Source organism: Thamnophis elegans, chromosome 2 (genome assembly GCF_009769535.1).
Source record: "Thamnophis elegans isolate rThaEle1 chromosome 2, rThaEle1.pri, whole genome shotgun sequence".
NCBI lineage: Eukaryota > Metazoa > Chordata > Lepidosauria > Squamata > Colubridae > Thamnophis > Thamnophis elegans.
The window spans coordinates 64,701,670-64,714,326 of NC_045542.1; the positions used below are offsets into that span (position 1 = coordinate 64,701,670).

At 36.4% G+C, this 12,657-nt stretch overlaps 1 protein-coding gene across 1 annotated transcript in view; it reads left to right on the plus strand.

The window, feature by feature from the left end:
- BRD4 (bromodomain containing 4) overlaps positions 1-12,657 on the plus strand; it is a 97,326-nt gene that overhangs the window by 58,716 nt on the left and 25,953 nt on the right. The window contains 8 exon segments of the mRNA XM_032239027.1: positions 531-893; positions 2,335-2,463; positions 3,136-3,345; positions 4,622-4,754; positions 4,757-4,820; positions 7,818-8,119; positions 8,521-8,603; positions 9,358-9,469. Of these exon segments, the coding sequence (XP_032094918.1) occupies positions 531-893; positions 2,335-2,463; positions 3,136-3,345; positions 4,622-4,754; positions 4,757-4,820; positions 7,818-8,119; positions 8,521-8,603; positions 9,358-9,469 (1,396 nt within the window).

A 12,657-nucleotide genomic window follows, 5' to 3' on the forward strand; every position in this document is an offset into this window, starting at 1 on the left:
TGCATAATAATAATAATAATCATTATCATCATCATCCCTGAAATAATAATAACACAACCAACAATAATACAAAAGTAATAGCAGCAAAAAAAATTGCAAATATTCTGAATTTATTAAACTATTAAGTGAAGTCATGACTCAGATTTTTCATCAAATTCAGCTTCACTACAAATTCCATGCCAGATTTTCTGATTGTTTTCTGTTCCTTATATAGTATTTTAGATACTTATACGTGATGTCTGGTTATTTTCATATATATGGAGTGTTTGCTTAGTTATGAGAATTCCATGGTACATTCATTTATTTTATTTATTTTAATAGGCTTATATGCCGCTACAATTGTCAACTGATTCCATGCGGCTTACATTCCCACCATGCATAAACAAGGTTAAGATAACAAAAGTAATCAACAATTAAAAATATAGATAATAACATATTCCTATGTCAAGGAATCATAACCTCATGTACACGTATACATTGTGGCAAATAAAGAACAGAAGGCTACATAGAATGTCTGTTTGCTTTGGTAGACAAAAAAGGGAGTGAAGAGGAAAGCAGACACTACAACTCCTACTACAATAGACCCAGTTCATGAATCATCATCATTGCCAGCTGAACCCAAGTCTGTCAAGACAGGTCCACGAAGGGAAAGCCGACCTGTGAAACCTCCAAAGAAGGATGTTCCGGATTCTCAGCAACATGTAATAGAAAAAAGTAACAGTAGCAAAGTGTCAGAGCAATTAAAGTATTGTGGTGGCATCATAAAGGAGATGTTTGCTAAGAAACATGCTGCATATGCGTGGCCCTTCTACAAACCTGTGGATGTGGACGCTCTTGGACTTCATGATTATCGTGAGATCATTAAGCATCCCATGGACCTGAGTACAATTAAAGTAAGTGTGGGTGTATTTTTTTAACTCTCATGTGGTAATAAATACATATGTTAAAAATATGGTTGTCCCAAAGGTCCTTTTTTCAAGACAATTAGACTTTTTTGGTTTTTTCTTGAAAATATTTCATTTCTCATCCAAGAAGCTTCTTTACTTCATTTGAGGAAGTTTCTTCAGTTCATTGAAGAAATGTTTTCAAAGAAAAAAAAAATCAAAGTCCAGTTTCCTTTTGGAAATAAATCTTTGGATCTACTCTGTTACAGCACCAAATAGAGCAAGTCTACACAACATCCATGGATCTCTTACACTCTGAAAAGTAGCCTTCTCTGTGGCCCACCATAGATCTACTTCTGCCAAATGTTGCCACTGCCAGGAAGGAACACTTGTGGTCCTGAAGTTGTATGGTTGAGAGCCTCCAAACCTCATTGACACTGTCAGCTCCATCACTGTTGCCAAGCTGCTAGCTGCCAAACAGCTGATTTGTGTGCAGTTAGTCTTTATGGCAATTGTTTTTAATTATTAATATGGGCCTTTCCCCTCTGAATTGTGCAAGCCTGAAACAGAGTATCAATATCTGTGGCAATGCTTACTCTGTCTTTTCTGCGTCTTCCTTGCCTTATGCAATAGGATGGCTTTAGTTGTACTTCTAATTTGATTTGATTTGATTTAATTTAATTTATAGAGGATAATATAAAACAGAAACCCTTTTAGGCAGATTTAAAACATTGACAGATGGTAGAAATCTAACATACAAGTTTGACAATATATTTGCAGAGTATTTTATTCTTTCTTTTGTGGAAGTATTAACAGTCATTTCCTCGCAGGGATTCTCTTTTATCCTTATAGCAGTGTTTCCCAAACCTGAGTAAATTATCCCAAATTGGGTAAATATAGTTTCTAGACATTATTTCTCATCAAAAACACTTTAGAATTATTTAGTAAATAATTAGTCATGTACCTAAAGTTTTGAGACAATAGTGGTAAATCAGGGATCAACTGTTAAGAAAGCAGTTGCACAAATTGTAACATTCTGTGTTAGAATTATTGTTAAAGCAATATTTCTTGTTTCAAAAATATATTTTATATTAGTTTTATTGTTCACATTCTGTTCTTACAAAATAAAGCAATTTGAAAAGTGGAGCTAATTTCCATGGGTAGATACTTCTGTATCTTTGTAATCTTATGGAATATACAAACTAAAACAGAAAACCAACAGGATTATCAACAAATGAGATACCCTGTCATTTTTTAAATATTATTTGGTTTGAAAATAATGTTATTTTTATATACATTCAGAAAACATGCAGAGTATTTCTATAGAGAATTGATAATCTTATCTCTGAAATGCCAAAATATTTTGCTCTATTTATAGGAAACAATACCCATGGTATTTTAAAATGATCTAAAATTTATTTATAATTAAAGTTCTTTGTTTAATCTTCAGTCGAAATTGGAGAACCGGGATTATAGAGATGCTCAGGAATTTTCAGCTGATGTCCGATTGATGTTTTCCAATTGTTACAAATATAACCCTCCAGATCATGAGGTAGTGGCCATGGCACGGAAACTACAGGTAACTTAAAATTTATTTAAAACCATGTCCCACTTTAAATGCATAAATGTATGATTTTTAATAAGTCATAGAGTAATTTTCAGAGTAACTTATAAATGTTTTATATTTGGGGGGGCTTCAATTCATTTGTTACTCAATCTTTAAAATATGTATCCCAAATATCGGGTAAAGGCCTTTGTACCTTATTTTGATGTTACTGATTCCCCTCCTCAAACACAAATGAAATGTAGGAGCAAAACACTCATATACTTTGGCCTAATTTTTAATAGGAATAGTCATGAAAAAATTAAATTTGTGTCAGCATTAATAAGCCTGTTTAATATCCAAACAACACTTCTGGAATCCTTGAAATCCCACCTGCAATTATGTTATTATGTTGCTGATCATGCATCTTGCATTCCGCCATGGCCAAATGAATAGGATAACACCTTTCACCTATTCTTACATATAACGGGACCTCAAGATTAAGTTGATTTTGATCAGAAAGTGTCTAGGTTGATAAACTCCAGGAAAGGGGATATTCAGGATAAGAACAAATCAGAGTATTTTTATGAATTAATTCTGTTTGAAGATACCAATATTTTGGTGTGTACCACAAGAAGACTTCTTCAGACTAATGCTGGGATATGTTTTTACAAGCATAGCATTCATATGCCCACTGTATTTTGCCAGGATGTCTTTGAAATGCGGTTTGCTAAAATGCCAGATGAACCTGAAGAACCTGTGGTTCCAGCTTCCTCTCCAGTAGTAGTGCAGCCACAACCCAAAGTGCCCCCACCATCATCCAGTGACAGCAGCAGTGATAGTTCTTCTGATAGTGACAGTTCATCAGATGATTCTGAAGAAGAACGAGCTCAGCGGCTAGCAGAGCTCCAGGAACAGGTAAAACGTTTGTGTATCCTGCTTTTGATTCTGACTGTATCCTCTTTTCTACAGTTACTTTCTTAATTCTAGTTTTTAGATGGGAATCAGGTTTTGCTTAGTTTCCTCCATACCCACTACACATGTACAGTTCTAGCCCAGTGGCCCCCAACCTTTTGGGCACCAGGGATGGTTCCATGGAGAGAGGTTTTTCCATGGAGCTGGGGGAGGGACATAGTTTTTTGTGCTGTCGACATCCTGCAGAAGGGGCTTCGCTTGTTTGTGGGGCCCAGTTTCTGACATGATGCGGACCAGTGCCAGTCCACGGACCAGGGGCTGGTGACCCCTGTTCTAGCCCACATCTTCCAGTTTTTAATATTTCACTACATGCATGAATAACAAGAGGTTGGTTGGGCCTGTGCCTGAGTCTTTTTTTATCTATCCTATCTTGATTGGGTAAGGGGAGAAATTCCAAGACAGAAGCTCACCAGATAGTATTAGACTAGCAAAAGCTTTTTTATTGCCTGTGCTGGGGACATAGTAGCCACTAGGCTCTCCTTTCAACATTTAACAATGCTAAGGAAAACTTTCAGTATCATAACCCACTCAGAAAAAGATAAAGATGGCCTTAAGCCAAGCTGAAATCACTAGTGATAATACGGATATGTATATTTCGTTTTCTTGGCAGCAATACAATTTCTGCCTTCCAATCTATCATGGAAGCTTGACTCTGTTGCTTCCAGTCTTAGGAAAGGACAGCAAATTACTGCCGTTTGATAATTAAGCAGCATTATTGATAGCTGTTTGAATATATTCCTGCTCATCTGTGCTGTTTTGCACTTTTTCTTCTTTCTCTCACATATCTGTATGTATGCACACGCACACACGGAGGTGTGCATTCTTGGAAAATGATTTGGAAAAAAGACCTTTGGTCTTATATGAACACAGCACCTGTTTCATTTAAAGCAGGCCATTTTTCAGGTTTTTGACTGGAAAAACGGCACTGCTTTAAAAGTATGGACATATTGAAATTTGTGTAACACTTGAAGGTGGGGAAATTTTGTAGGCTTGCATAGAAACTGGAAACGCTTTTGCTGCTTGGTGTGGGTCCAAATCAACTGCAGATCATTTTGAAGCATGCACAGCACTAAGGAACATATAGCTCAGGTGTTTGGGGAAAAAACAATTAGTTGCCACACCAAAGTGAGTGTGGGGTCATCACATCATAGGACAGGGGGTAAAACAATATTTTTTTTAAAAAAACAAAATTGTATTGATCTGTGTGTCTGCTCCTTAGCTTAAAGCAGTGCATGAACAGTTGGCTGCCCTGTCACAGCCACAACAGAATAAACCAAAGAAAAAAGAGAAAGACAAGAAAGAAAAGAAAAAAGAGAAGCACAAAAAGAAAGAAGAAGTAGAAGAAAATAAAAAAATAAAGCCAAGGACCCACCAACTAAGAAGGTTAAGAAGAATAATGGCAATAGCAATAGCTCAAGGTCAGTTCCCTCTTTATATCCATGTATATGCTAATCTGTAGGGTGGTGTTTTTTTTTTTACAGTTTTATGTGTAGTATGAGGCCTTTTTTGTGTAGAAATATAGAACTTCTATATTTTATCTATCTGAATTCCTGGTAGAAGTTACATAATTTTAAACAAAGTGTGCAAAAATTTTCAGGCTTAAAACACTTACAAACCAGTTATTCTGACCTTAGCAAATGTTTCCAATTTGGATCACTCCTGGAATATTGGTATCTTTGGTCAAATCAGAACTGCTATTAAACCTAGATTTTTGAATGCAGGACATTACAAGTTTGAACATTTTGCATACAACTGTTTCTAACCATATAATAAGGGTAATTATTATATGGTTAGAAACAGTGTAATTTAAATCAGGATGTTGCCATGCATTTGACCTTTAAGATTCCAAAATTATATACTGTATGCTTTCTTGGTTTTCAGCTAACTGAGGTGTAAGTACAGTTTTGGTTTTAGCAGATGTGTTCTATAATATTAAAGGTCTAATTCTACAGTAGTGTTCTCTCTGGAATTGAATATTCTTTGCTTATAGTATTGAAATTTCCAAAACTGGTAAACTATTTTAATTTCTTAAGACTTAGAATATAGTTTTAAAATAACCAGTCTTTCTTTGTGAATGATGGGACTTCCTTTAAAGCTATCTGGATAAGTGCCCATTGCCTCACTTCAGGTAGAAGTTCTGTTTCCACTTTTTGAGAGATAGTTAAGGTTTCTATCCCTAAGTCAATTCAATGTAGTACAATAGTGAATAGCATCTGAAAGAGGCACATACAGGACAACATTTTAAAGAAACCATTTCAGCAGCTCCATTTTTGCAATTTATTTGTAATATAATTGGGTAATTTATTTGTTATATAAATTGATTCTGGCTGTACTCCGTTCTTCTGTTCTCAGAGAGTCCAATTTCAAGCAGTCCTTTAATTATTCTAGAACACTTCCCCCCCCCCCCAAAAAAAAAATTCCTGTAGGCCTCAGAACCTGTTAGGTTAAAAAAAACTGGGACCACCCCAATCAAGAAGCAAAATTACAGTCATAGGAGGCTTTTCTCACTACATTGTTGTTGTCTTACAATTTGCAGTCCGTTCTTCAAAACATTCTCAGAATAAAGATTGTCTATTGCCTTGATGGCGATCCTATGACACGCGTGTCACATGTGCCACGTGGAGCCATTTGTTAGGGCACACGAGGTGTTGTCCTGTCAGCTCCAGCATGCATGCGCGCGCTGCCCAGCTGATTTTGGCCATCTTTTAAGGCTGTACAGGCAAAATCGGTCCTACGGGCAAACCGGAAATTCAGGAACAGACTTCCGATTTGTCCTTAGGGACGTTTTGGCAAAAAACAGCCCTACAGATAAACTGAAAGTCACAGTTCCCAAACTTCCAGGTTGCCCATAGGGCTGTTTTTCGCCCTCCCCTGGCTCCTAGAAAGCCTCTGGAGCCTTGGGAGGGCGAAAAAAACTGCACCGAAAGCAGGGGGGGAGTGCTGGTCAAGCGTGCATGTGCGCTGGGTCGAGCACACATACGTGGTGGGTCACACCCACAGCATTATGAGTGTGGGCATGCCCGTGCAAGACGTCCCTCTGCACTCTCCCCCTTTTGGCACGGGATCCAAAAAAGGTTAGCCATCACTGGTCTATTGCATACCTTTGGGAATTACAATCTCAGTGTTAGTTTTACCTCAGCAACACCACTTTCTAAAAGTTGTAGTCTGGAAGGTTTATCCATGAATGTTTTATTCATTTTAAAGAGGTTCAAGGGACAAACCCTATTGGATGGGGTTACCCTGTTAGGGGATTCTCTATAAATAGGGAATATTCTTCTGCCTGTTTAAGAAATAGAAATATATGCAGGAAAATTATTGTGGTTATTCCTTTCTATCCAGCCATCCACCTCCTAATTCAGTGCTTAGAACATCACAACACAAAAAGCAGGTTTTACATTGGCTTTACAAACAAATTTAAAGTATAATAATGTATACAAAATGCAGGGTATTGCATAAGAAACAGGACTTCTGTTTTAATTCAGGTAGCTCTATTCACTTTTTGTGCTTCTAGAAAATGAAAGTCATATTAAAGATTTTACATTTAAAGGTGCTGTAGCATCTCACCAAAGCTGTGTAGATGAAACCAGTATTTTTAAATTGTATGTCTGTTAAATAGGTAGAGTTGCCAGAGGGTTTTAGAAGGAAATTGTAGGAGATGACCAGACTGAGCTAAAGGGCAGGGTCAAATTTAATAACAGAATAACAGAGTTGGAAGGGACCTTAGAGGTTTTCTAGTCCAACCCTCTGCTGAAGCAGGAGACTTGGCCTATACCATCTCAGATATTTGTCCCAGCTCTTCTTATGAACATCCAGTGTTGGAGAACCCAGAATGTCTGAAGACAAGTTGTTCCACTGATTAATTGTTATCACTGTCAGGAAATTCCATCAGTTTGGAGTCACTATGTTTCCACAAGAGACCCAAAGTTCATTGTGTCCCCACTGCTTGAATTCAGTTGGCTTTTATGTAACGCCAATTTGCCTTGATTAGTCATTTGACCCTGCCCTTGGGCTCAGCCTAGTCATTTATACAGGAATTTCAAAAAAGAACCTTCTGAATCTGCAGTTTGAAATATAAAAGCGAGCACAATCCTTACAACTTCAGTTCAGCTACTTCAAAGTCTTTTCTGATCCTCTTAAGTATATCTGTATCAATGCTCAGAAGATAATTAAATATGGATTGCCTTCTATATGATTTGCATTGCTGTTATAATTGCTTATGAAGGGCTACCTAATAATTTTTGAAAATTAAACTTTGGATTTTTAAGCTATAGCTCATTGAAATAGACATTACCGTGGCTCTGCAAATGTTGAACATCATGCTAATAAATTTAAATACATTCTAGAATAACATCTTTGTATGAAACTAGGGAATCATTTTGTTCCATATAATAATGTATTATAATTGTTCTTTAAAGTAATAAGAAGGAGCCTGTGACTGTGAAGAATACCAAGCCGCCTCCAGTTTATGAGTCTGAGGAGGAGGAGAAATGTAAGCCAATGTCTTATGAAGAAAAAAGACAATTGAGCCTGGACATTAACAAGCTCCCTGGTGAAAAATTAGGCCGGGTTGTCCATATCATCCAATCAAGAGAACCCTCGCTCAAAAACTCCAATCCTGATGAGATTGAAATTGACTTTGAAACATTAAAGGCATCCACTTTGCGGGAGCTGGAGCGATATGTAACATCTTGTTTACGGAAAAAAAGGAAACCTCAAGGTATTTTTCAAGTTCAGAATAGTTGTTTCAAATACCAGACGTATGTACTAAATCACTTTCTATGGTGCAGAGATAGAAAATATACTAATATTGGAGCATGCTAAACTTTATGCAGAGTCAGTCATTTTGAAATTGTACTCTTTCCAGCAATTAATACATTATTTTTATTCCAGAACAGTAAACAGTAGTTTTCAACATATAACAGGTTGTTGTTACAACGGCCTCAGAAAGGTCGCTTTATGATCCGTAAAGCACTTCTGGCTATTGTAAGATGTGCACCCTCACATGATCACATGACTGAACTCTGGGTGCTTCGCAACCTGTTCACATTTATGACAGGTTGCCAAGTGCCCTGCAATCAGGTGATTATCATTTGCAATCTTCTCTCCTGTCTTCTCCAGAAAGTCAATGGGAAACCAGCAGGGAATATTGCAAGTTACCATCACCTGCTGAGACAACTAGTCTCTTGGAGGATGACTGGAAAGTACTGCCTGCCAAATGGAGTTCACTCCCTCTGCTAGTTTGTGGAAACATTGCTCAGAATTTGAAGATCTGATCCCATTTCAGCAGCCTAGCAGAGGAGTTCCTTTCCACGCACGGTGATTTGCACAGCCCCTCTGCTGAGCTACAGAAATGGTGCTCGGATCTTAAAGATCTGAGCATCCATTTCTGCAGCTTGGCAGAAGGGTCCTCTTCTGCACATGGAAGAGTGCTGGAAAACTAGCAAACGCCATTGTTCTAAAGACTAGAAATATTTTTCTAATCTTTCCCCGTAATACTTTGGAAGCCCCTTCTCCAAACTGTGTAGTTTGGAGGAGAAACCTTCCAGCAATGGCGGGAATGAAGCCTGCTGCAGAAAAGATCGAAGGTAAGTGGACCTGGGTATGGTGAGGGGGGACAGTCCTGGGCGGGATGGGGAGAGGACTTCCCAGGCATACCAGGGCAGAGGGTCCTCACCCTAATTCTCCATTTAATGACTTGTGCGATCAGTTGATGACCAGAACTGGGTGAGCCAGATTTCAAAATAGTAAGAGCATGAAAATGCTACATTATTTGAGGAATTTCAAACTCCTGTTCCCTTATTTTCTAAAGCAGGGGTAGGGGGAGATAAACAAGATAAAGTCCCACTGTATGAACAGATACTGAAACGTCTGATATTTAATAGGAATATTTCGCGGCACAAGAATAGATTCTGGATTATTGTCTGATCCAATGACAATGCTATTACCTTGTTGCAGCAGAGGAAAGTGGATGTAATTGCTGGTTCCTCTAAAATGAAGGGATTCTCCTCTTCAGAGTCTGAGAGCACCAGTGAGTCCAGCTCCTCCGACAGTGAAGATTCAGAAACAGGTAGATGCAGATTATTTAAAGACTCAGTCTCATACCTGTTTCCTGTATAAATAAATGTATTTTTAGTACTGGCTTGGTCTTTTAATTTTTAATTTTGGTATTTGTATTTAAAGTAATATGTATGTATATGTATGTGGAATCATCCAGTTTGGATCAAATAATATGTTGAACAAGTGCCATATAATTGATATAAACTACATTATACATTGTAATTAATTTAATTTGACAGAACCTTTTTATAATTTATGCCAATACAGTTTTATATGTAATGAATTAAATTCACAAGCTAAGAGAAACAATGATTTATTGCCTAAAATAACACTTTTTGTACAGAACGTCAAACTAGTTTTAAAGAAAAAACAAATAGATAAAAGCCTGCATGTGTGTCTGTGTAAGAAAAATAATGTAGAGAAAATAAGATTTTTGAGGAAAATAGGTGAAGCAGGGCAATTATATTTGTTTTGCCAGATAGAATCTTTATATTAACTTATATTAGCTATGAGAGGTTTTACCAGTTTCGCATAATTCAATATACAAACATTGTAAAATAACGTTAGGGATTATACTTGTATGTGTAATTTTTTTAAATTGAAAGTTTGATATTTGTATAATTCAGAACATACATGGTTATTTAATCCTCTTAGAGGCAACAGTTTTTACAATTTAATGAACAAGTATTTACAATACATAAAATTTTATACACAGTTAATTTTGTAGATGTTTGGCATTTACAGCATTTTTAAGTATTGGCCAATTCAAAGAATAGTTTTATCCATTAAGCTACTATTCCAAATGTGATTGTGCCTTCAAGTCCATTTTTGACTCCTGGTGACTATCTGCACAAGTCTCTGCAATTCTCTTGGCAATGGTTCAGAAGTGTCCTGCCATTGCTTCTTTCCAATGCTAAGTAAGAGTGACTGGCCCCAAGGTTATTGAGTTAGCTTCATGCCTAAATGGGACTAGAACTCAAAAGACTCCCAGTTTCTACAATGGTGCCTTAACATTATACCAAACTAGTTTTCTGAATAGACATATTTAATTGAGTCTGAATTTTTAAAATGGAAGGCTGTTCAAACAACCATTTTTCATCTTTACCTCTTTTTCATTGCCTGAACTTTCTCCAGAAGGTTGAGGAATTGGCTGCTTTCCAGCACAATATACACTATGTCAGAATAAAACAGCTGCATGAAAGGAAATAGATCTAAAATTAGTGGAATTAATAGATGGAATTTTGCTGTACAGTATGCTCAATTTTTACTTAAAAATAATCTGTATAATATATTGGGATTTCACGTAAGAAACAAGCAGCTTTATTTCTTTTTATTTATATTGCTTGTAAAAAGACTTCTGTTGGTGTTGGTTCATAAAAGGGAAAGGGAAATAATACAAATAGACTTTTAAAAATTATATTGGCTGAAGCGATAGGGAATTTACAAAGGCTTTTTTTGTTTTAAAATTAATTTCAGATATAGATACCCTGTTTCCCTGAAAATAAGCCCTTGCAACACAGCAACAGCCATGAGGTCACCATGCTCGCCACCTCCTGCACCTCAAAAATAATAAGACTACCCTGAAAATAAAGGAAAGCGCTTATTCCAGGGATCAAAAGAAAATAAGACCTTGTCTTATTTTCGGGGAAACACAGTATCATTTCATGTTTCCTTTCTTCTTCAAGCTACCATATATTTCAAAAACAGGTTCTTTAGAATCACAATTCTGCAATGAAGCTTTCTGTGTAGAGGAGTATAACAATATTATATGCTGCTTTTATTTTTTATTAATAGTGCTGACTTTAATTATATTTCTGCACTAAACCGCTGTTTATAAATTTTGAAGTCATCTTGATTGAAACCCTGATACTAGACAAAAATTACCAGCTTTTGACCAGATCTGAGACACAATCCTTACATAGTCTACATAGACTGGTGTAATGAAAAATCTCATTTTAATTTTGTCTTCCTTCTAAAACATCAGCAGCACAGAAGATAGCTCTGATGATGTGCCTTGCCTTTCCTTTAGTATTCATTTTTATCATAGGATTTTGTTGTTGTTGTTGTTGTTGTTGTTTAGAAAAAGGGGAAAGGGAGGGCTTGCTCTTTACTTTATTATCAGACCTTAAAATTCTTGTTAGCAATTGAGTTTATTCATTTATTTCATAAATGACTAGACTGTTGACTTACCTTGTTCTTGGCATTCCTTAAGGGCATTTTTACAGTATCTCCTAATAGGTTTTTATTGTTTTTTATCAATGTAAAATGGTATTTTTTTACTTATTTTTAATTATTGGCTTGATATGCTTGTTTATTAGATGGTTTAGCATGGATTGTATTTTGATAAAGTGTCTTAAAGAGGTTTATTCTAGAAGTGGAATATAAAGAAGGCAGTAGTATTTACCAGGCAGATAGCAGCTTAAATAAAATTTTATGCCACCTTATAGCTGATAATATATTGGTCTTTTGTCAGTATTGGTTTTTAATGAGATCTTTCTCTTGTTCTGTGTTTTAACTGGGCTTGTAGATAAGGGTACTAATGATCATTCCACACATGGTCTAAGTATGTTTTCAATAGGTAAACTATGGTTGGATAAAATTTCACTTTAAAATGCAAACGTGGCTTCATGGATTGAATATTAAAAAAGATATATTATTAAACTATGCCCAATGTCACATCTCTAGATAGTCGGGCATAAAGCAAAAAGAGAGCTTAATTGTTCATCCATTTCTGTTTTTTCACATAACATAGAAAGTGTATCTTGTATATATGAATGTACAGTATGTTTTGAGTCTAAATTGTCTCCAATTTGAAATGTGCCATTTCGGTTGCAAAATGGTTATTTCAATTCCTTTGGGAGTGTTTTAAGCTTGAAACAGTACACTATGTTGTTGTTGATAATTAAAACTCTCCAAAAATAATTGAACCAGTTTGAATACAAGTTGTTTTGTATATTAGTGGTTAGAGGCGCTGAGCTTGTCAGCTGCAAGCTGATAACTCAGATTAGAGACCCGAGCACTGTGCAACAGGATGAACTCCCGTCCTGCCCCAGTTTCTTCCCACCGAGTAGTTTAAAAGCATGCAAATGTGAGTAGATTAGTAGGTGCCACTTAGGTGGGAAGGTAACAGTGTTACGTGCGCCTTTGGTGTGTAGACATGCTGGTAAAATACCACAGAAAATGTCTTTAGGCAATGCT